Genomic DNA, 24992 nt, shown 5'->3' on the forward strand with positions numbered 1-24992 from the left:
GCGAACCGCGAAGAGGCTCCCCGCGCGGGCGAGTGAGGAATCATGATCCTTGCGGGCTACCGTCCCGGAAGTGGGCTCGAGAGGAAGAAAGTAGAAGGGTTGGTGGGGATAAATAGATTTCCGGAGGTTTTAAGGGCGGATTCACGGAACTTTTTGTGGCGTGTGTTGTCCAGCGCGGGCTCAGAGGTTTTAGTGACTTCACCTGAAGGAGTTAGTTTCTCTGCTGAGCCCGACCTGTCTGTGGTGGGGCAGAAGGTGGCTCTAGATGCGTGAGCCTCGGGGCTTCTGGTAAAAGAAAACGCCTGAGAAAGCCGGTCTGCGCTCTTCGGTGGCCACCTTAGAGAAGAGCTGATGCCTTAGTGGCTTATCATGGCCCAGCGGGCAGTGTGGCTCATAAGCCACGAACCGGGAACTCCGCTTTGTGGCACCGTCAGATTCTCCAGGTAAACGCAAATCTAAATCCTCAGGCGTGATGGATCGGACAGATGGATGGTGTAGCGTAGTTTTGTGATGCTGTGTATCCCTGGTCCGACACCTGGGCAAGTTACTTAACATTTGTTTCATCTGTTAAGTGGAGATTGTAATAATACTACCTCATAGTATTGTGAGAATTATGAGTTGATGCCTGGCACATTTTAAGTATTATGTATTTTCTTATATTAATGTTACTATATCGTAACTCCACCTACGTAAGATTGATGTGGAGATGACGAAAGGAAAGGAAACTTCCTGAGCAATAATAAACATGTTTCACATTTTTCTACTTTAATAAAAATCATTCAAGGATATCTTAACTTATTTTTATGGAAAGTCCTTGCTGAGCAGTATCAGGCTGTTACTTTCATCTTATAATTATTTTTTGTTCCCAGAAATTCTCAGATAGTTTACTTTAAAGTTCCTAATTGTTGAAGAAAATTGAAAAACTACAAAAAATTAAATTGAATTCACTTTTTAAAAATGGTGTGAGCTGATCTGGTTCCACTTTTAGAATTTGCCACGTTTTATCAAACTAGCTCTGTGAAGAGAATATACAGTAACTCACTGTAAAATATGGGTGGCAATTGAGTGATCTGTTTCTCCTTTTGTTCTCAGTGGCGGACAGTTCTTTCTTGCAAACATTCATTCTTCCCTGAGAAAAGCTCTGTAGTGAAGTAGCTAGTTCTGAATCCAGATTGAGGCTGACAAAGATGAGTGTAATTTTAAGTGAAAAGTGGTAGGCAACGTGGATATGAAAAATTCCCTCTTTCCTACCTTAACAATTTTTGTTACTGAAGGCATCGAGCCTTGGAGTTTACCATTTTCTCTGGGATACCTGGCTTACATTTGTTCTTTTTGTTGTACCTCAGGAGGTTAATAATAATCTTCAATATGGTTCATCAGCCTTATTGGTCCATCCATCCTAGGTACTCCTGCTTTACTTATATATTCCCTTTGGTATCTTTATCCTTTTGTTTGTGTGTTTGTATTTTTCAAATTATACAGTTAAGTGTGCTATAGATGTCATTCCCTTTTCTTACGTTTGTCAGATTTCTCAGCACTATTTTTAGGAAACATCCAGGTTACTTTGTGTTCATCTAGGGCATCACTGTCCAGTAGAATTTTCTTCAGTGATGGAAATGGGAGATGTTCTAAATCTATACTGTCTAATATTGCAGCTACTGGCCACATTTAGTTGTTGAGTTTTTGAAACGTGGTTATTGTAACTCAGGAACTCAGTTTTTAATTTTGTTTCATTTTAAGTTTAAATAGTATGGCTAGCACCTACCATGGTGGATGGTGCAGATCTAGGCCATTGCATCTACTTGCTCTGTAGTACTCCATGGTTTACATCTGCCACATTTTACATCTCCCCTTCCCCTGGTGGTGATCTCCCAGATTGCCCCCAACTCAGCTATCAAAACGGTGCTGCAGTAGATAACCTCAGACAGTTACATGGGGGCATATCTATACTGATTTTGACTAAATATTACCAAGTAATTAGCTCCTCAGAATACTTTGACCAGTCTACACTCTCATCAGCAGTATCTCTATTCTTTCCTAACATTCCACTTTTTGCCAGTACTGGTATAAAGAATATCTTACTTTCATTTGTATTTCTCTGTGTAGCAACAGCCTTTGGGTTTCCTCTTCTGTGAATTGCCTGTATATATCCTTTGTCTGTTTTTTTCTTCAAGAGTTGCTGGTTTTTTCCTGTTAACTTGCGGGAGTTCATTGTGTAATCTTGATATTAGTCCTATGTCATTTTTAGCTATTATAGATATTTTATCTTAACTTATTGTCATTGTCAATTAACTTTTCATTACCCTTGGTTAAACAGAAATCCCTAGTTTTGTTGCAGTCAAAGTAGTTAGCCCTTTGGGGGAATTTGTTGAAGTCTTTTCCTACCTTTATTTCCCAAAGATATCTTACTACATTATTTCCTCTTGACTTTATCATTTTCTCTATTATATTTAGGCCTTTAATCCGTCTGTAGTCCATCTTTGGATGTGGTGTTAAGTAGTATTCTCATTTTGTTTTTCTCTGTGCTGTGGGCCAGTTTTCCTAACATCATCTTCCAAACAGTATGTATTTTCTTCATTGAATTCTGGGGCTGTTGATAGTAGTTTATTATGTCTCCCATATAAACATTAGTCTGTCTTAGTTCTATTACTTTGTTCTTTGCCAGTACCATAGTGTATTTATGTATGTGGCTTTGTAGCTTATTTTAATATCTCGTAGAGGTAAGATTTTTGTACTGTGTACAATAATAAGTTTCTTGAAGAAGTTGTGCTTGTTTTCAGAGTTCTTTCCCACTGTGCTCAGAATATTTCAAAAGAAAAATTCTTTTTTGTTTGGATGGACTTTTCAACATCTCTATGAAGGCAGCAAGTTGGGTTCAGATAATTAACCTGCCACTTATTTATCCTGTATCATTGAATGAATTAGTTAGGTTTTTGGGGGTTTTTTTCTGTTTTCTGACCTCCTGGGGCCAGAGTTAGAGCTAAACAGAATGCACTGGCCTGTTATCCACATATTTGCCAAAGGATAATGGCCATCACTTAAGATTTAAGAATGCAAATGATCTTTCCTCTATCTAGCTACTTTTTCCCCACAACAGAACTTGATTTAGATTCTGGTTTAGAGATTTGCTGTCTGGATAGATAGTAACAGTACCAGCTTAAGTCTAGCTTAGGTTGGTATTGTTCCCTATAGTTGCAGGGCCATTTAAAGTTCAAGTCCTGTTTTAGAAAAGGCCTAGAATAACTCTGAAATGACAGGTTGAGTCATCTGGCAAAGTATTTATTGAACATATATTGAGACATTCTATAAGGTCCCAGATAAACTTATTTTTACAATTTCAATCATGAAATTCTTACACTTAAGAGAACTTTAATTATCCTCTAGAGGATAATAGTCTGGACTAGAGTTCAGTCCAGAGTTTTTAACTATCCTTATCCAAAGACTAAGAGAAAGAAGTGGCATTCACCTGCTAGGCCATTACTGGAGGGCTAGCTAATTCTTCCCTTTCCTCAATCAAGAAAATGCATCAGAATGTAAATGAGTGAGGTTCACTAATACATGGATAACTTTGAATACATTCTTATTTTTCTTTTTTACAATTATTAGTAAACCCCAATATTTTATTAGTAGTATTAGTGAATTAGTAGAAAAACATTATTTGGCTAGGTCTGTTCTTGATTCTTGATGAGAATTGCTTATATGTTCTTTAGCCACTCCCTTATTTTACAAATAAGAAGACAGACTTAGGGAAGTTAGGCAATTTACACAGAAGTTAATAGCAAATAAATGACTTTGTTGTGGACTTTGGAGTGGAGAGATAAGGAATCGGGTAAGTACTTTTTTTTTTTTAATTAAGAAGGTGTGATCTAACATTTTTGTAAATTTGTTTCCCCCCAAAAAAGGATGAATTAGTAACTTACTGTTCAGGATAGAGCATTCAAACCATAAAAGATTATTCATTTTATTCTTTTTGTTACCTCATAGTATCTTCCAGGGCCATAGAGATAAACCACTATTACTAAAATGCTCTTACATGTTTTTGTAGGGGTTAGCAAGAAGACTCAGGGCACCAAGTGTACTCAGGATACTAGTGAATCCACAATGTGGAGGATTAAATTGAACCACTTTTTTCCATCCTACTCTACTAAGATGGAATCAGAAAAAAAGTCCTGTGGTGGGGTGGGAGAAATTTATGAAGAGGGTCAGAAGGTATACTCTTTCAGTTATAAAATAAATAAGTCATAGGGATGTAATGTACAGCATGGTGACTATAGTTGAATTATACTGTATTGCATATTTGGAATTTGCTAAGACAAGAAGCCTTTTTTTAAATTAATTTAATTTACTTATTTTTGGCTGTGTTGGGTCTTCGTTGCTGTGCGCACTTCATTGAGGCTACTCTTCATTGCGGTGCGCGGACTTCTCGTTGTGGTGGCTTCTCTTATTGTGGAGCACGGGCTCTAGGCACGCGGGCGTCAGTATTGTGGCACGTAGGCTCAGTAGTTTTGGCTTGCGGGCTCTAGAGCGCAGGCTCAGTAATTGTGGCACATGGGCTTAGTTGCTCCGCGGCATGTGGGCTCTTCCCAGACCAGGGCTCAAATCTGTGTCCCCTGTATTGGCAGGCAGGTTCTTAACCACTGCGCCACCAAGGAAGCCCCGACAGGAAGTCTTAAAAGTTTTCATCACACACACAAAAAAATTTTGTAACTATGTAAGGTGATAGATGTTAACTAGACTTACTGTGGTGATCATTTTGCAATGTATACAAATATCAAATCATTATGTTACATACCTGAAACTATTGGGTTGGCCAAAAAGTTCCTTAGGTTTTTAAGTAAAAATAAAAGACACATTTTTCATTTTCACCAAGAACTTTATTGAACAAGGTATTCACTGTTTTGTTCCACTACCTTCTGCCATTTTTCAAGCAGCTTCATAATTCCATCTTCCCAAAACTTTTTATCTTTTTGAGCAAAGAACTGTTCCAGGTGCCTTTTACAGTCTTCCAGGGAATTTAAATTTTTTCCATTAAGAGAATTTTGTGAAGACGGAAATAAATGGAAATCCTGGAAATGTCTGGTGAATACGGCGGATGAATCAGAACATCCCAGCCAAGCTGTATCAGTTTTTGCCTTAGTCATCAAAGAAACACGCGGTCTTGTGTTATCCTGATGGAAGATGATGCGTTTTCTGTTGACTAATTCTGGACGCTTTTTGTCGAGTGCTGCTTTCAGTTGGTCTAATTGGGAGCAGTACTTGTTGGAATTAATTGTTTGGTTTTCCGGAAGGAGCTCATAATAGAGGACTCCCTTCCAATCCCACTATATACACCATCACCTTCTTTGCATGAAGACCGGCCTTTGGTGTGGTTGGTGGTGGTTCATTTCAGTTGCCCCATGATCTCTTCCATTCCACATTATTGTACAGTATCCACTTTTCATCACCCATCACAATTTGTTTCAAATACAGAACGTTTTCGATATGTTTCAGTAGAGAATCGCATGCGGAAATACGGTCAAGAAGGTTTTTTTCGCTTAACTTACATGGAACCCAGACACCAAAGCGATTAACATTACCAAGCTGGTACAAATGATTTTCAACACTTGATTTGGATATTTTGAGTATGTTGGCTGTCTCCAGTGTGCTATAACGTTGACTGTTCTCAGTTAATGTCTCGATTTGATTGCTATCCACTTCAACTGGTCTACCCAATGGTGGAGCATCGTCAAGCAGGAAATCTCTAGCATGAAACTTTGCAAACCACTTTTGACACGTTCTGTCAGTCACAGCACCTTCTCCATACACTGCACAAATCTTGTTTTTTTGTGTTTTAATTGTGTTTTTACCTTTCGTGAAATAATAAAGCATAATATGCTGAAAATGTTGCTTTTTCTTTCTTTTTCAGTATTAAAATGGCCACACAAATTCACCAATTTTGATTTTTTTTTAAACAAACACTGATATGACAGCTGTCACAATACAGTCTAACAAAATTGTTTCGAATGAAGTTAAAGACAACTAAGCACTACTAGAGCCACCTTATGGAAAAAAATGAATGAACTTTTGGACCAACCTAATGATATAATGTTATATCTAAATTATACCTCAGTTAGAAAGCGGGGGGGGGGGAGGAAGGGGAAAGGAAAGACAAGACAAGAAAATCTTCTTTGCAGCCTTATCTGTAACAATAAAAGAAGTGATGTTTCTACCAATGGGGGTCCAGGTAGATTGCAGGTCCTTAACCCAATGGAATACCATGCAGCTGTAGCTTTATGTGACCTAACTTGGAAAGTGAAAAAAGTAAGTTTCACTGCAAAATGTATCATTCTGTTTTTTAAAAATGACAGTGTGTTTATGTTTATGCTTTAAAAGCATTGAAAACCCTCTAGAAGGATGAAACAGTAAACCCTTGGCAGTGGTTACTCCTGGAGGTAGGATTGAGTGGGGAGAAAGATGCTCCCTGTGATTAAAAAACAAAGGAAAGGAGGAAATAAAAAGTAAAATTTTTTTTTAAAAATAAGAAAGAAAAAAAAGTCCTTATAGATGCCTAAAATGTATACAGGTATACACGCCTTGCTTAAGTGCGAATCTGAGCAGCCAAAGACTAGGATTTTGAATTAGAACCAGGTACACTACCCATTTAAAAAATCAACTAAATTGAATTTTTTAAAATAATAGATAATGATACTTTATCATTTGAGATATATCAAGTACACAACAGGTAGTTGTTTTAGTTAGAATTTAACATGTAATATTTTTTTTGGTTGTGATTTTTGTTTGTTGGTGTATTTGTTATTGTGTGTTTTGTTGTTATTAGTGTTTGCCTTATGTTTTGTGTTTGTTTTTAAGTTTTGAACTTCCAGTTTTATTTTACTTGCAGGAATTAATTTTGTTTTTGTTTCCATTAATACAGACGGTATCCAACTGTTGAAAAAAGAGCCAAAGTCTTCAATGGAGCAAGTTATGTGCCTGTTCCTGAAGATGGTCCCTTCCTTAAATCACTGCTTTTTGAACTGAGATTATTGGATGATGATAAGGACTTTTCGGAGAGTCGTGATAGCTGTTCACACATCAATAAAACATCCATTTATGCACTCCCGATAGGAGGTGAAGAACTCTGGCCAGTTGTTGCTTTCATGAAGAATGGCATGATATACGCTTGTGTTCCACTGGTTGAACAAACTTTATCCCCTCGTCCACCATTAATTAGCATTAGTGGAATTTCACAAGGCTTTGAACTTCTTTTTGGGGTACAGGGTTTTCTTTATTCAGGTCAAAAAAATGACAGTGAGCTAAATACAAAATTGAGCCAGTTGCCCGACTTGCTTCTACAGGCTTGTCCCTTTGGCACTTTGTTAGATGCCAACTTACAGAATTCATTGGATAGTATTAATTTTGCTTCTGTTACTCATCCACAAAAACAGCCAACCTGGAAAGCTGGAACATACAAAGGAAAACCACAGGTTTCTATTTCTATCACTGAAAAGGTAAAATCCATGCAATATGATAAACAGGATATAGCAGATACATGGCAAGTCATTGGAGTTGTCACTTGCAAGGTGAGATTTTCTCTGGTACTTGTTTTATCATAGCACTTAACATTTATGGAGAAAAGTAAAATTTGCCGACTTTATTTTACATTCATAATGTGACATTCTTGATTCTTATAAACAGCAGTCATTAAATGTTATGTTCACATGAAATTTTATAATGTTATCTTTTTGCATTTCTTACTAATTATACTGGCTATATGCATTTGACCCTTGAACAATACGGATTTGAACTACATGGGTCTACTTATACATGGCTTTTTTTCACTAAATACATACTGCATTCAGTACTATAGTATCTGCAGTTGGCTGAATCTACAGTTGGTTAAATCCACAGATGCAGAACCTTGGACACGGAGTGCTGACTCTAAAGTTATACATAGATTTTGACTGAACAGAGGGTCAGTGCCCCTAACCCTTGCATTGTTCAATGGTCAACTGCATTGCTGTGTAATGAATTGACCTGTTACCACAACCAATAAACATTTATTATACTCATAGTTTCTGTAGGTCAGGACTTCAAGAGCAACTTAGCTGGGAACTTCTAGTGTGGAAGTCTGTCACACTCAAGAGTTCAGCTGGGGCTATAGTCACCTGAAGTTATGACTGGAGCTGGAAGTTCTACTTGCAAGGTGACTCAGTCACATGGCTGGCAAGTTGGTGCTGATTATTGGTAGGAGACCTCAGTTCCTTTCCATGTGGACTTCTGAACAGGCTGCTTAAGAATATTCTCACAACTTGGTGACTGCCTTCCCTTTGATCAAATGATCATACAGACAGACAGCCACATGAGGCACAAGTGAAAGCTATTCTTTTTATTACCTAGGCTGAAAGGTCACATAGTATCACTTCTACCACTTTCTGTTCATCAGAAGCAGGTCACTTTGTCTGGTCCACGTTCAAGGGGAGTGGTATTAGCCTCCATCTTTTGAAAAGAGTAGTGTTAAAAGAATTTGTGAAAATATTTTAAAGTCACCATACCTATTTTCCATTTTTCCTGGAGGGGGGTGAAATTGACAAATCTCTGACTTAATATCTGAAGCCATTTTCAAGGGCTCACGTTTTATTTAAACAAGTCACTAGGTTAATATAGGGGTCTGTGGTTTAAGGTTAGGTAATAGGAAAAGGCAATGAAAATAACAATACAGTTAACAGTGATCAGTGCCACATTCAATAATGATCAAAAACAGAGCCCCTCCAAGAGAATGTCTACAAGTACCTATTCTCAGGTGTCTGTTTTTCTGTTTTCTTCCTTTATTCTCTGCACTTATTAATATAAACTTTTAATACATCATATTAATGTTGAGTAGTTAAGTGCAAATCCAATAGATAAAAGTAGATTTCAAGAACAAAGAATTAGAAGAGTCCTGGCAGACAAATTGGGTCTTTTTTTTTTCCTTTTTAACCTTAAAGTGACCTAAAAATTTATGTGCCTGTTTTAAACTCACTTCTATTATGATCAAAAATACATTCCAGTTACTACTTTTAATAGAAATAATTATCATAAATGTCTCCAAAATTAAGGTGTTCACGGATTATGTCATTCATACCTCTTAAAGCTGTTGAATCTACGTTTCTTGTAAGTTCTGTAAAATATAAGTAGGAAAATTCACCATCTCTGTTTTTCATTCTGTAGTAATGAACAGGGAATATGTTTATATAATTTAATACTAATTAATATTATGCTATTTAAATATCTCAGCTCATTGATAGGCTGACCCTAGTTTATTGCTTCTGGGAATTTTAGATTGGCTCCTATTCTTGGTCTAATACAAATGATTATTATGGGAAACTTTCATCTTTAAAAAACTTTTTTCTAAAAATAAAAATAGTGAGGGTGTACTGAAACTCATGAACTAAATGTTTCTTTAGGGTTGTATGTAAATAGTATAACTGTTAGCCAAACCATTTTTTAAGTATTTAAAGGAGTTTTGTTATGCAGCCTATTGTAAATGGAAATAATCTTCATTTTATCTCAATCCTAGTAGGAGACCTGGTGAACCAAAAGCCAGTGGACTAAAGTTCTAGTCCTCATTCCACCACTAATTTCTCTGTCTCTTTGGAAGAGTTACACAATTTTTTCAATCTTTTCTCATTTTTAAAATTAGATAATTTTATAATTATAAATTTTATAATTTTAAATTAAATTTTAAATTTTAAATTAAATTAAATTTTATAATTAGGAATTTTATAATTCCTAATTAAAAGTCCAGATCTACATATGCCAGATTGGTTTAAAGGGTAGTATACAGATTTCTTCTAGAATGGATGTCTTCATCCCGTAGTGAAGGGCTAGTGCTCTGGTATTTCAGATGCCTAGATAGCAGATAATTTGTTGGTTATTTCCATAATGGTTGCTGTTTCTCTGATTCCTTTAATTATGTTAAAGTGTTAGTGGATAATAAGTATAAACAGAATATTTAAAAATTTTGATACTATTTGCTACTAATATTTGTTCATATATTATCTCCATAAATATCTGCCAAAAAATAAAACTTTTTTCTTTAATTCTTGCTATCCACATATAGAGAGTGAAGTAGCAGATGATTTAAAGTTGAAAATACTAAAATGTTCTTAAGTTTTGTAGTAGTTATTTGGCATTTTTATTATCAAGTGGGATTGACGTTATTCTAACTATCGCTGAAAGACCTTTATAAGTCACTATACATGGTACTGTTCATAATGCTTGCCTGCTCTCTAAATGCTTGCATTATACAGCAGATATATTCATGAATTCACACATATGTCAAGTGGTAGATAAAAAAATAAAACATTTCCTATTAAAATTGCGAACCAAAGGTACGGTTCATAATTATCAAAAGATATCCATTCAGCAAACATTATTGGAGCATCTCTCGCTGCGTTGGGTCTTTGTTGCTGCACATGGGCTTTCTCTTGTTGCAGAGGGCGGGGCCTACTCTTCGTTGCGGTGCGGGGGCTTCTCGTCACGGTGGCTTCTCTTGTTGTGGAGCACGGGCTCTAGGCGTGCAGGCTTCAATAGTTGTGGCACGTGGGCTTCAGTAGTCATGGCTTGTGGGCTTCAGTAGTTGCGTCTCACGAGCTCTAGGGTGCAGGCTCAGTAGTTGTGCCACATGGGCTTAGTTGCTCTGCGGCATGTGGGACCTTCTCAGACCAGGGCTCAAACCCATGTCCCCTGCATTGGCAGGTGGATTCTTAACCCCTCCGCCACCAGGGAAGTCCCTGGAGTATCTCTTATAATTAGCAATGTACTGGGCACTCGAGATACAAAGAAAAATATAATAATTCTTGCTTTCAAGAACTTAAAGCTTAAAGAAGGAAACAAACAGGAGCACAGACATTTGCTCTCACCTCTAGAGAGTGGGCAGTTAATGCATAATGCAGACTATGTATATGATAGTGGAACTAGCTGCTTGCATTTGGAGCTAAGCATTATACCTACTGAGTTCCACCAACTCTTAAAATATTGTACAAGTCTAGCCAAACAAAACTTATCAGTAAGCCTTATATGCCTCAATTGGACAGTTGTAACTGGGTGCTTTAATAGAGGTAAATGTCAAGGTTGAGTTATAAAGGAAGAGCCTGACCGCCCCCCCCCCCCAGCACACACACAAGGGAGGTGTATCAGTCTGGCTGGGTCAGAAAAAGAGCCACTACAGATTTATGGGAGTAAAGGTGTTTAGTATAGGAATGAGGGCTTACTCACGGATAAGAGGAGCTGGGAGAATAAGTCTCTGATCCTCTGACAGTCCCCAATGTGTCTCCAGCATTACTTGCAGGGTAGAAAATGATTAAAGAGATAGATGGGAACCAAACAGCAAAAGGCTTTAAAAGTAATACAAAACTGAGGGGGAACTATTGAGAGGTTTTGATATGGATACAATATAATTAGATTTATGTTTTATTAAGATAGCTCTAGCATTCATGAAGGATGGATTGATTAGAGGAAAGCGAGTCTAGGTACACTTAGAGGGCTATGACAGAAATTGTAAGGGCCTGTACCAGTGTAACAGGAATGAAGAAAAGTTGCTTCTTAGGGGTTTTAAATGTAAGCAGACGGCTCTAGGAAGGCTCTCCTGGTCTCTGGCTTGGTTGTCTGAGAGCATGATAGAATCGTTAACCAGAACACAGAAAGCAATGAGAATAATACCTTGAGAGAAAAGTGAATTAAGTTGTGGAAAGTGACTCAGATAAATTAAGAAAGGCCTCATTCAGAAGATGTATGCTTCAAAGATCTTGGTAATATCTGTTTGTTTGTGTTGCAGTGTGATTTAGAAGGAAGTATGCCAAATGTTACCATCAGCTTGAGTCTCCCCACCAATGGATCTCCACTTCAGGATATTCTGGTTCATCCTTGTGTGACCTCTCTCGACTCTGCCATTCTGACTTCTAGTAGCATTGATGCAGCAGATGATTCTGCATTTAGTGGGCCTTACAAATTTCCACTCACTCCACCTTTAGAGTCTTTCAACTTATGCTACTACACTTCTCAGGTAAACAACCTTGGAGAAGTTGGGACTTTGCTAATCTTCATATTTATGAACTCTGTTGTAAGCAAATCATCCATACTTTTGGTCCAAACAAGAACTTTTCATGAGTTATTTACCAGAAGATTCAGATTGTTTCTCTTCAAACAGTTATTGATGACCCATTAAGCTACTGCTGATCTGGGAGGGTTGAGGAGTCAAGATACAAGCAGGGCAGCAGAAACTGTGGGCGGGTGTCAGTGATCAGTATGTCTAGTGCATGTTCTGTGTTGCAGGTCATAGAGAACCTGGAGGAAGGGAATCTGAACAAGCAGGAGTAGGAAAAAGAATGTATCACACACCTCTGTAAGGCACCTTTCTCACCTCTGGAAATAGGAAGAGATGCAAGAATCCCTGACCTTAGAAGGAATGTAGCTTCATCATCTATTATCAAAATAACGTGAAGTAACCCATTAGTCATTAAAGTCATATCTGTATATAATGACTATATTACTGCAAGGCTCTTTTCTCCATCACCACTGATATTTTAGACCCATTAACCTGAGAATTAGATAAAAATGTGTTTATGTTTGTTTCCAGGTCCCTGTGCCACCAATTTTGGGTTTTTATCAAGTAAAAGAGGAAGAAGTACAACTAAAAATAACAGTTAATTTAAAACTTCATGAAAGTGTGAAAAATAGTTTTGAATTCTGTGAAGCTCGTATACCTTTTTACAACAGGTAGGAATAAAATAACATAATGCCACGATCTCTGCCTTCTTTAGTACATTCCCACTGCCCTATAATAAATTATCTTGGTTTTTACCTTACTTTTAAGGTCTAAAAATTTTATGTTATTTAAATGTATGCTGATTCTTAACCAAAACATTGTCATAAAAATAATCTCTTTATTTTTAAATATCGTCATTTTTCTGGTTAAACTACCAGCTAGTAAATTATAAACTTCAGCCAGTGTAGCTTCTTTTACTACTGGCTTTATTTCTAACAACTTCTCTGTACTCAACATACAGATCAAGCCCAACTAAAAAACCTGGTGAATTAATATCATAAGATTACTTCCTTATCAGTTCTACTTTTAAGTTTGTCCTACAGAATAGTTCTTTTCAAAGGATACATAAATATATAGTAAAATCACAGTTTTAATGTTACGTCAATCTAGGTGCCTGTATTAATACATTCTGCATGACTTTGTAGTTATCTTTAGAATTAATAATGAAATGTATAACATCACCAAAAAAATGTTTATTGTGTTTCAGTGTTTTCTGAGATATAATATTCATTATTTATTCTACTCTATTCTGCAAACTTGAATCAGATCTGCTTTTATGTTGTCCTTGTATTAAGTAACAGTGGCAAGATTTGACTTACATCTCTTAAAACTGTTCTATCTATGATTATTTTTTTCTTTCCATTTTGTCCATTTCTTTTTTAAAGAGGTCCAGTCACACATGTGGAATACAAAGTTAGTTTTGGCCAGCTTGAAGTATTTCGAGAGAAAAGCTTATTGATCTGGATTATTGGTAAACCAGGTTTTGTTTGTTTTTTTTCATTCATTTGCTGTAGAATCTATTTAATTTATAATAGTTGATTGATGTATTCCTGTTTTTAGGACAGAAGTTCCCAAAATCAATGGAAATTAGTCTTTCTGGAACTGTAACTTTTGGAGCCAAGAGCCATGAAAAGGAGCCATTTGACCAGATTTGCATTGGAGGGACAGCATATTTAAAGGTAAATATATTTATATGGCTCACTACATTAGAAACCTTTCCTTTTGTTCCAAATTGCATATAATTGATTTTTAATGTTTCCTAACTTTTTTTTTTTTTTGGAGTTCTGTTCTTTTTGTCTAAGTCCTCTGCTAGATTTTAGTAAGATTCTTTTTGTTTAGTAATCACTTTCTATTTCACTTAATACTTTAAAATTTTTAAGGTGAAAGAATTATGTAAAACCTAAATACCTCAACTTAACCTAGTTCTACACAGCTCTTAGATATCACATTTGAGATTTGGATACAAAGAATGTAAGATATAGTCTTTGCCCTCTAGGGACTTTTCAATGATGCATGTCAGTAACTGATCAGGACTAACTGCTTTTGGTCTTTCAAAAAAAAGACTGAGCACTTCCAACCAAAGTGGTCAAGGAAAGCTTTGTAGTAGAGATGGAGTTTAGGCAAAACTCTGAGGCTCAGGTAAGCATCGATATGAAGCCTTGAATGTTGACTCTCGTTTGTATAGGTGAAGAAATGACTTAATCACAGGAATGAAGGATAACAAGGCATGTTTAGGAACCAGTGCTAGAAACAGTCACACAGAAGTCTGAATAAGTGATTTAGGTCTGGATTGTAGAGGATTTGAATCTGGCTTTCATTGCTTTGTTAGAAAATGTTATACATTTTTTGAGTACGGGAGTGGTCCTTCAGAAAGCGATACTTTATGAGGATCAATCTGAAATGGATGTGAGGAAGGTGAATGAAGAAAAAAACTAGAGACAAAGAAACTATTTTTTAGCTATACTAGTATTCCAGATGAAAGGTAATAATAATGCTGAACTAGTGTAGTGTCACAGAAAGAGAAAGGAAGGGAGAAAAAGGAATAGAGCTGTGATAAAAGTATAGCCTCTAATCTCACTAATTAAGTAGAAAGATAAGAAATAGTTTTAAGTCAAAGATGATGTCATTAAAAAATTGTGACTTAAACCAGACTTGAAGCTCCAGGAGGGCAAAGACCATGTGAATCTCATTCATTCATTGTTTTATTCCCAACATCTAGTTCAGTACCTAGCACATAAATATTTGATGAATGGATGTACATACTTAGAAGAAAGTTCTGTATCTTAGAAGAAATGTGGAGAAAGTTGGGAGGGAGTGGGCTTCATATCACGTATGTTGCTGGTAATAGCAACTTACCCCAGTATAAGTGTCCAGTAGGTGGCTAAAAACCTAAAGCTTGATTCTCAAGAGAAAGCTCAACTGTTTTTAGGATCTAGGAGTTATCCATGGAGAAGAAATAGTTGAGGCAGTAGAAATAAATAAGGTCAGAAAAAGATAAGAGAAAATAGGAGGAAGGTTCAAAAGAATCAATGAGGGAAAGTGGAATGTGATCAGAAAGGTAGCAGGAAAACCTAAATAGAGTAGTATCAAAGAAATCAAAGAGAGATTGAAATCTATATGTAAAAGCAACTAGGGGAAATGGTAATGAAGTCAGAAGTACACTAGTGATATTCATTTCTTCTGTATTGGCTTCAACTATGTCCATGAGCTTTGTTTCAATAATTATTATAGAAATTCCCTCTTCCAGATGTTTTTCAGAAAAAAATGTGAGATGTTACTATACTATATGTTTTTCAAAGGTAGGAATTATGACTCTTCTATTTATTTTCATCACCTAACCAGTTATAGTCGCATCAAAAGTGTGTAGTACGTATTTGTGTTCAATGAATAGATTTATTTTTATAATATCTAGTTGTGTGGGAATCAACCTTGTCATAACTTCCAGCATCCAGAATTATACCAAACAAGCAAGCAAAAGCTCTTTACTATTAGACAATTTGAGTTGCAATAGGGAAGAAATTGCTGAGAAGATCTGAAAATTACATCTATGCCTATGATCAGTTAGTTTGGCAATCAAAAAGAGAAAGATAGGAAAAGAGAGAAATTTGCAGGGAAGGGAGAAGGAAGAAAAAAAGTATAGAAAAGCTATCAGGATATTGCCAAATCAAAAGCTTTTAGCAGCAAAGATGAGAATCACAGCAAAAGGAGGCAGGAGTTCTGTAAGAATAGACCTTTCGTGGTTCATGTGAATATCATTGTGGCTCAGAGACAGCCCAGCACTGTGCCTTCAGAGAAGGTACTAATGGCCCTCTCTATTATAGCCCGATATATTAATTGGCATTTATACTGATATCACCATATTATCAATTAAATCTAGGAACTTACATTCATTCATTACATTTTAGAAAGGTTACTTATGTAAAAGTTAAATTTTAGTTTTCTGAAAAATTAAGTAGAGCATTCCATTCCCTCCAAACACCAGATAAACTGGTGTTTCTGTTTTAGTAATTACTTTATTGTGTTCTGCTAAAAGGTGTATAAAAGAATTATGATCTGAAATCTATCACAGCCACATAGCCTTAGAGATAGAAGAGAAAATACAGAACACCAAACACCATAGGGGAAGGAGCACCAGCTTTTGTAGTCAGTCAAGTCTGAGTTCAAATGCCAGCTCTACTACTTACCTACTGGGATGCTAAGTGTTTCCATCTCTGAACCTCAGTTCCCTCATTTGTAAAATAGGGATACCTTGCAGTGCAGATTAGAGTTTATATTAGTGAAGGGCCTGGTATGTGTTAAGCACTTCATAATGGCAGGCTTACAAAGAAACGACCCTAATGCAAAAGGGAAAGGTGAGTGTATATGTGTGAATGTGTGCACTCGCACACAAATACACACAGTATTATTTGTGATTTTTATTTTGTGAACTCTGTGAAATAAATTCCTAAACTTGTGTCAAGAGAAAAAAATTTGACCATCATTTTTACCAAATAATCACCTTAATTTGGTACATTTCTCTTCTTGTTCTAGCTTCATTTTAGGATCTTAGATTACACACTCACTGGGTGTTATGCGGATCAGCATTCAGTTCAAGTTTTTGCATCAGGAAAACCAAAAATAAGTACATGTAAGTTGTACAGATTCAAACTAACTTAAGGTAATTAAAGTGGTGTTATGTTATTGTTAACTAAGATAAAATTAAAATGTGACAGAAAAAGATCAGAGAATAATACCGATTTATAAAAATTCAGGGGCTTCCCTGGTGGCGCAGTGGTTGAGAGTCCGCCTGCCGATGCAGGGGACACAGGTTCATGTCCCGGTCCGGGAAGATCCCACATGCCGCGGAGCGGCTGGGCCCGTGAGCCATGGCCGCTGAGCCTGCGCGTCCGGAGCCTGTGCTGCGCAACAGGAGAGGCCACAACAGTGAGAGGCCCACGTAACGCAAAAAAAAAAAAAAAAAATTCTGGCCTAATCCATCCTGTGTAACAGTTTATGTATATTGCCCTCTGCCTTCTCCTATTTGTAAAGTGGTCTGGATGAGCAAGGATTGACATAGAGGTGGGCTCTAGTCTAAAGTTGGATTTGCTTTGCTCTGCTTATAATTTACTCTTTTACTCTTGGGCAAGTTAGTGAACTTCTTATTTAGTTTCCTCATATATAAAACAGAATTAGTAGTATTATTTACCTCAGGGTGGTTAGGAGGTTTAAATAAAATCATATCAACCACGCACTTAGCATAATGCTTAGCATGTGGGATGGATTCAATAAATGGATTATTACTTAAAATTTTAAATATTTTTAGCAAATGTTGTAGTCAATGAGCATTATTTAGTACCCTGTTTTACCAAAAGGAGGGCAAGAGAAATGTGTGTGTGTGTGTGTGTGTGTGTATACACACACACACACGCACATAGTACAAATGGAAATATAGGGAGGGGAAACAGCAATTTGTAGATGAATTCAAAATTATCTAATTCAGATCAAATATAGATACGTGGCATAGAACAAAAAAGTAGCTAGAATGAGGTAGAGTTAGCTAAACATAAGCAGCAACATTTTTGCCTCATATATTAAGGGGAATAAAGCTATTTAGGTAAGTATTTCTTAAACTAAGGATTAGGGTCCCTAGGAAGGATAAGACAAGACTTCGTACTTGAAAGTTTCTAAAGAATTACAGAACTCAGAACTACTGAATTCTAAGCAATTACCTGTGAATGGCAATAATAAATTCTATGTAATATAACCAGAATAAGCCATATTCTTTACCTCCATACATCCCGGTGCTTTCTCCTACATCATTTTTTGCTTGCTTTTTAGAGAAATTCATGGATATGGAAGAGTCTTCATAATGCTTTTTTTTTTTTTTTTTTAATGAAGGTACAATACAGTTGCTAGTTTGGACAAACCAGCAGTTTTGTCTAAATGCACACAGAGCAGTATTTTAGGTTGTCTATGGGAAATATGTTGTCTCTTTAGATAATGTTTAAAATATTGTATCTTATTAATATTAACTAAACATGTTTTAGTAATATTCAGAGATTATAATACAGAATGGGATGTTTCAGTAATTCACCTGCTTCTTAATATATGAATGAAAGAGGTCACTTTAAATGCATAATTATGACCAATCTTTTATTTCCTTCTTCTGTTAGTTTCAGAGCATAACTATCACTTTGTGCAACTATGTAAAAGCCTTTATTTTGCCATCATCTTGACAATAAAATCTATATTCATAATATACAACTTAGTTCTGAAAATAGTTTAATAATGCTAATAATGTTAATTTAAATAATAATAGCTGATGTTTATTGCTTACTATGTGCCAGGCACAGTTCTGAGTATGTAATGTGTGCTAACTCATTAATCCTTACAGCGCCCTACGTAAGTGTTGTTATCTCCATTTTACAGATGAGGATGCTGACGGAACAGAGAGAATAGGGTCACATAGCTAGTAAATGGCAGAACTGGACTCAAATCCAAGCAGTCTGTCTCTAGACCCTGACCACTTCACCAGTTATTGCTATGTTGCCTCTCAATGTCTTAACCAATATGCTATGTTGCCTCTCAGTGTTACTAGGTTCTCAAACTGAACAAACAACCAAAAAAAGGCAATGAGGTAATACATCCTACCTCTATCCTTTTCATTATGAAGAAGGTAGAAAAGGCAGAATTGGATACATAGAGATGTATGGAATAAGAACTTACACATGTGTAGCTCCAAATGAGCATTATCGTCTCAGTTTTACATATCAGAAAACTTTAAAGAGGTTTTCATTTGTCCAAAGCTCTTAAAACAGAAACCTTAAATTTGATCAGAACTATAAGAAACCACTGAAGCAACCTTTTTAAAACGTTACTAGAAAGTTGGGTGTGTATTTCCATCTCTGAAATTTTGAATGCATAAAGAATAGCAAGATCAGAATCAGAACTGTGGTGAAGAGGTTACAGAAGGGAAACAATAAAACTATTTTTAATGTTTTTGTAGCTGAAGTAATGGTCTGTAAGAAAATTTAGGGAAGATGTGAGAAAAAAATTAGCAGATTTGGCATGAGGGATTTTGGCATATATAAGCTAAAAGATGGATTATTCATGTACTTAATGAAGCCATATTTTTAAAGTGGTGAAAGTTATAATAATGCCTTGATAAAAATTGAATTGAAATGGATATCTCAAAGTATTGCCTTTCTTGAAATAATTGTGTTCCACAATTTTAAATATCATGACTTTTCTTTCTCATTGAATTTTTAAGATAATATAATCTTACCTTTTTTTTTTTTTAGACCGGAAACTAATTTCTTCTGACTATTACATCTGGAATTCTAAAGCTCCTGCTCCAGTAACATATGGATCATTATTACTGTAATTGTCTCATGTTTAAATGGGATTTATACAATAGTAACATAAATTAAACCACAGTCTTTTATTTTTAAAGTGTATACATATAGCCTATGAGTGAAAATCATTGATTTAATTACAAAATGCTCTTGTTCAATGTTTTTAGTCTGATCTAGTTTGAAAGAACATTTTAAAGACTAATGTATCCAATTTCGTTACCCTTTGATTTTACTCAAGTATGATTTCAGAGCATAAAATGTAGTGATTCACTTTCAGCTTATTGTAGACTAGTCTTGGGTTACCCTGCCATACATGTTTCTTCCTGCCCCTGTGGCAGACATGGCTAATCAGTCACAGCCCTCTTTCTCCACTGAGCCTTCCTGGATATGGGCTTAGGCTCCTCAGTGCAGAGCTGCAGGCAGCTACTCCCAATGGACTGTAGATGACGTGCAAGATAAAAAACTATTTGCTCTTCCAAACCTAAGTGCTAAGTGCTAGTACAATGTGTTGTTACAGAATACCAGAGACCACATTAGAAGCAACTTTGTAGATCTCTTGAGAAAACAGCTGATGAAAATGAAAGAAAATTGTTTAAATAGTAACCTGTTTTTAATCAGAACTATCCTACTGACTAATAAAGAATCTGCATAATTCTATTTTGTTTTTCTCTGTTCTGGAGTTACTTTTCAGGCAAGCTTATTAATCTGCCACAATAACATTTTGTTTAGTAAGCATATTAAGAGGGGTGGGATACCTTCAGAAGATGAGCACAGTGTTTTGTGATTACTGAATATCTGCAGCCAAATTTTTAAATATAAATTTAGATATAATATTGGTCTTTTCCTGTTTTATTATAATTCATTAATGAATGAATTCAGGTAAAAATTCAAAAGCTATTTTATGGGTAGAGTGTATCACTTAAATCTTATTTCAGTTTCATGTAGCACATTTTCTTTAAATTTGTCACCCTTGCTTCCTTATTGGCATGCTCTGGGTTTCTTCAGGAACCATCCAGTCATACTCTTTATTCTCTACCTATCTTTACAATTATTTGTCACGTTCTGTTTTCAAAGTAGTTCATTGTCAAGTTGGACTTTAAATGACCATTCAAGAAAAGATGAAATCTCAAGAACCTCAAAACTTATTCCATGTCAAGTTTCTTTTTACAGAACAGAATTAGAAGAGTTATAAAAAAATACACATTACAGATTAATATTCAATTAAATTATATCTTGGTTTCTTTTTTTTATGAGTCTCTTAAGGAAAAGCTTAGAAAAAGCTGCTAACTTCTTGAAAGAGAGCTATGGTAGTTTGAAAGGAGATGGCATAGAAATTTAGGATTTGAAATGTAATTTTAAAAATTAAGGTCAATCCTACTCATTATAAACTCATTTTCTGCAAGACATTATCGTGGCATAATGTTCTATGTTCAAAATTATCCCAAGTAATGAAGAAAATAGAGTAACTTCCAGACCAGGACTTTAGCTTGTTATTCTAGGTTAATCATAGATAATCAGTAGTAAAAACTTTCCTTTTGAAAAAAGAAAAAAATCATTCCCTTTAAGTTTTTTGATCTCTCTTAAACTCAAGGAAAGCTTAACATTTCACTTATATTAATGGAGCCATTTGTACATCTTGATTGTATAAGTGTTCAGCAAAGTATACTAAAATAGGGAAGAGGCATTTATCTAGTGAGTAGGCTGAGATTCAGTATAATAATCCCCTAGGCAAAACTTTATAAGCAATCATAAAAACCAATGAATCTTTGATCTGACATTTCTAGAAACCTGAGGAAAATCTAAGGAGTACTGGAAAAGTGTAGGGACAATGGGGAACCTGATGCCATCTGTTGCCATTCCATTCTAACATAACGCTACAGAACTAAAACTAACTCATGTTTTCATCCTGTTGAGATCAGCTGGGCACACTGTGATGCTTTGATTTTGTCTAGAAACCTGTCACTTCAGGATAATTTCTGAAGACAAAGTCTGTTTCCCGTTTGGTAGGTGACCTGTTTAATGTTTTCTCTGTGTCTGGGAACTCCTTAGTGTAATTAGCGACCTTTGAACTCCACAACTAATCCTGAGCTATTTTGTATTCCTTACTCATCTTTAAGGCTGGACCTTTCTTTTCTTCAGAGTCCGCTGCCACAATTAAAGAAGAAACAGCTGCATTTCAAAGGGATTCCGATTCCAGAAGCTTAATCGTGATTGACATGTTCTTATTCTAAGCTATAAGACACTCTAAGAGTCCTTTCTTGGGTTAAAACTTCAATCATTTTCTAAAATATTATCTCGCTATGGATTTTATTCATTTTCTTTGATAACTATTCTTTGCATTTTTTAACTTGAAAGATGCTGTGTGTTTGCACTGAATATGAGCACCTACTTCCAGTTAAAGGTTTGGATGGTGTCAGACCGCTAGATGCAAAATTACTAAATTCCCTTTAGTGCCAAAATATGATTATGAAATCTGATGTCTATCATATGGGTAATTATTCTTCAGTAGATCCAAAATGTACAAAAAGTGTTACATTTCTGAAAATGTACTCAAACTTTTTAAAGTCAGCACTACCCTTAACAGTGTAAGACGATCCCCTTATAGTGGTGGGCATTTTTTACCTTTTACTTTTTAAATAATTGATTCAAATGTCAGGTTTGAAGTAAATAACCTTCTCAGGAATTCTTAAATTATTTCTTTTTAATTTTAAATTAAGCATTGGTCTTACAAAATTAATTTTTTCACACCAACTCAATATTTTCAGTAAGTTAAAATTGGTTTTATATATACATTGTATGATTTAAGATATTTCAAAGCACAATTTAACACATAGAAGAACTACTAGTATTTTTCTTCTAGTTTTTATTATAGTATTTCAGAATCCTTTATAGATATTCATGGACTCCTGCACCACCCCTGGGAGGAAGGTAGGTCGAGTTATCATCCAGAGTCTGCAGGGACCGCTGCCACAGCAGAATGGTTGTTTCTAAGACAAAGGTCAGAAAAGGGATGTTAATAAACAGTTCTCAGGTTTAAGGGACTTTTTTAGGATTACATCTTAAATTCCAACAAATCAGATTTAGGAGTTACTGAAAGTGAAATTGATCCATCCCTCATCCAAACTTTGCAATACTTTCCTGTTCTGACATCATTTAGATAGTTAGCTGTATTATCAGATTAGAAACCATTGTACCAGGCTGCTGAAAGGAAAAGGAGGCAAAAAGCTAAACATGGGATGAATTCTGAACCTTTTAACCTGGCTGAAGTACGTAGGTCCCTGTTATGCAAATACCTTCAATCCTCTGCTAAGTTCAGTGGAAATAATTTTCTTGAATGACAGGTTTATTCAGCGAGGATTCAGTTGGTGATTAATCCCCCTTTGATCTAGGGTATTTCACTTAACTACCAGTTACCTCGTTCTGACAAAGTGCAACTGAGATTAGGGAGATCACTAGAACACTACCAGGGTGTGCGTTTATTCTCTATAACCTTTTAAAGCAAGGGCCAAGAATGCAATTTATTTTCAGTATTTGAAGATGTAAAAGTCCTGTCTGCTAAGTTAGAAAGTCAATTGAATACCAAATGAAGTTTAGTTCTTATGTAATAGAACAAACATTTCTTTTTACTTTGCCTAACAATGATTTTAGAAAACATAGGCTTTGAAGAAACAAAGACTACAGTTTAAGTATATCTTCTAGTTTTGTTTCATATACTAGAGTGTATATTTATTGGCCCTGAGATAACCCAAAAATCAAAGCTACAACTTACACTGAGAAAATGCTTCTATTTTATTCAACTGCACAGTTTCTCCCCATCCGCCTCCATTAAAAAATGTCATGGTATGTGGTAAAGAAATCCAATTTGGGAAAACATGTCGCAGTACACAATTATTCATCTTAAGACTTCTGATTTCAAAGCTTTATTTAGCTTTGTCCTTTCTTGAAAAAGAGCTTGTTTCGTTCCCATGATGAATCAAGATTTTTTTCCTAAAAGTACCATTACAAAAATACTTCAACCTGATTATTTTAAGTTATCAAAATAACCATTTTTGACAGTACTGTTTACGATTTTACTGTTTTTTTCTGCCTTTTTCTCATTTAACTGGGTACCCTTCCTCCATAACTTTAAACTTTGAAACATTCTATGAAATTTTGCACAATATTTGAAGAATAAAATGGTAAGATGTGTTTCTTGACTAGTTTTATTATTATACATAGCATTTTTAAAATGCTTTGTAATTGTTCATTCTAGTATCAGTTTGCAAGTTATGTATTTGGATAATTTTCTTATACCTTTTTTTGGCTCAAACTTTTTGTGATCCAATTTCTAAATTGAAACAGTGACTCAAATAAATGCATATCTAACTTATGTTTGTGCCAAACGAACATCTCTAGTTTGAATTTAGTAACCAAAATGTTTCTAAATATCTTTTGATAGCGAGTTACTTAACCATGGTAAAATTGAGGATCAGAAAAAATATAAGATGGAAGGCAGGATCTCCTGGCCATGTTGCTAAGAAACTAGTATTTTTAATAATTAACTTACTCTATGCAGTAAATTCTTAGTTAATAAAATGTTGCAATATATTTTGATATATGCTGTCAGAGAAAGAATATATTTATGTAAAACATAGATGTATGTGTGTACGTATTTATATAATGTTTTATGTTAGTGTGTACAACTTGGTGGGTTTCCCTATGAAATATTTCATTATGTCAGAGGAAGAAGAATATTTAAAGTTAAATATTCAAATGTCTTCTTGCAAACACAATGTTAGTCAGTAGTAATGAAGAGGTGCATAAAATGAATATTACCAAAGAACTCTTGAGATTACTCTTATAAAATGGTTAAAACTCTTATGAGTTGAAAGCTTTTCAACTAGCTTCTAGTTTTTTATTTTCAACAACTGTTTTATGGATATGATAACATTATTGTCTATATATAGCCTGGAGCAATGCAATGCCTTATCTGTATTACTAATTTACTGCTTTGTAAGCAGGTTACTTTGAGGTCCAGGTTGACTCTTCTCAGGCCTTGGCCAATCTGTGTAATTGATGGTAGTGTGGTGTTAATATATGATGCACAGCATTTACATATTGACGGATGCCCTGGGGTGGAAACCACCTGCTGAATTGTTTTTCCAGTAGGACATGAAAATTTGTATATCTTAATAATCCATTAAACATTTAAAATCAAACTATGTTTCCTTTAAATGTCTTCTCTTTAAATGATAGTTTCTGTGAAAAAAAAGTTATTTAGTTAACACACTGCTAATAGATAAAAATGAAAAATTATTATCCCTCTTAAATTTTTTACTTTTTCTTTCAAGTGACTTGAGTGCCCTCTGCAGGTTATATAAAGAGATAACTAATGACTATATTTTTAAACCCTGTGATTTTTCCCTTTTAGAATCAAAGCCTGGTAAGTGTGATCCATTTTATTTATTTTGTTAATTTGCCAGTGATTGAAGTAAGAGTTTCTTTTCTTTGCAGTTTTATAGTTTTGTTTAGTGTGAAGAATGTAATACCATTGAATTTCCCAAATCACTTAGCTGGCACTCTTTAAATGTTAGAACTATAGTAATACACATTCC

The 24992-nt window shown here is 35.3% G+C and overlaps 1 protein-coding gene across 2 annotated transcripts; it reads left to right on the top strand.

Annotated features, from left to right (window-relative positions):
* Positions 1 to 89: 89 nt before the first annotated feature.
* On the top strand, positions 90 to 24596 carry AP5M1 (adaptor related protein complex 5 subunit mu 1). 2 transcript variants are annotated; one of them, XM_082616748.1, is made up of 9 exons: positions 90 to 443; positions 6914 to 7559; positions 11795 to 12022; positions 12596 to 12735; positions 13450 to 13535; positions 13625 to 13743; positions 16595 to 16691; positions 19345 to 19423; positions 21538 to 24596. In XM_082616748.1, exons 1-9 carry the CDS (start codon positions 370 to 372, stop codon positions 21554 to 21556), a joined length of 1488 nt encoding a protein of 495 aa, XP_082472874.1. In that variant the 5' UTR covers positions 90 to 369; the 3' UTR covers positions 21557 to 24596. The 2 variants fall into 2 exon arrangements, with proteins under 2 accessions (XP_082472874.1, XP_082472875.1); XM_082616749.1 differs by lacking the exon at positions 21538 to 24596 and having other exon boundaries at positions 16595 to 16721; positions 19345 to 19427.
* Positions 24597 to 24992: the final 396 nt, after the last annotated feature.

This window comes from Mesoplodon mirus, assembly GCF_964341445.2.
Source record: "Mesoplodon mirus genome assembly, chromosome: 4".
NCBI lineage: Eukaryota > Metazoa > Chordata > Mammalia > Artiodactyla > Ziphiidae > Mesoplodon > Mesoplodon mirus.

Excerpts from the sequence above, each read along its gene's own strand:
- AP5M1 (XM_082616748.1), top strand. The coding sequence starts at position 370 with ATGGCCCAGCGGGCAGTGTGGCTCATAAGCCACGAACCGGGAACTCCG. Across the intron at positions 7,560-11,794 it reads TTGGAGTTGTCACTTGCAAG|TGTGATTTAGAAGGAAGTAT; the intron begins GTGAGATTTTCT and ends TTTGTGTTGCAG. Across the intron at positions 16,692-19,344 it reads AAAACCAAAAATAAGTACAT|ACCGGAAACTAATTTCTTCT; the intron begins GTAAGTTGTACA and ends TTTTTTTTTTAG.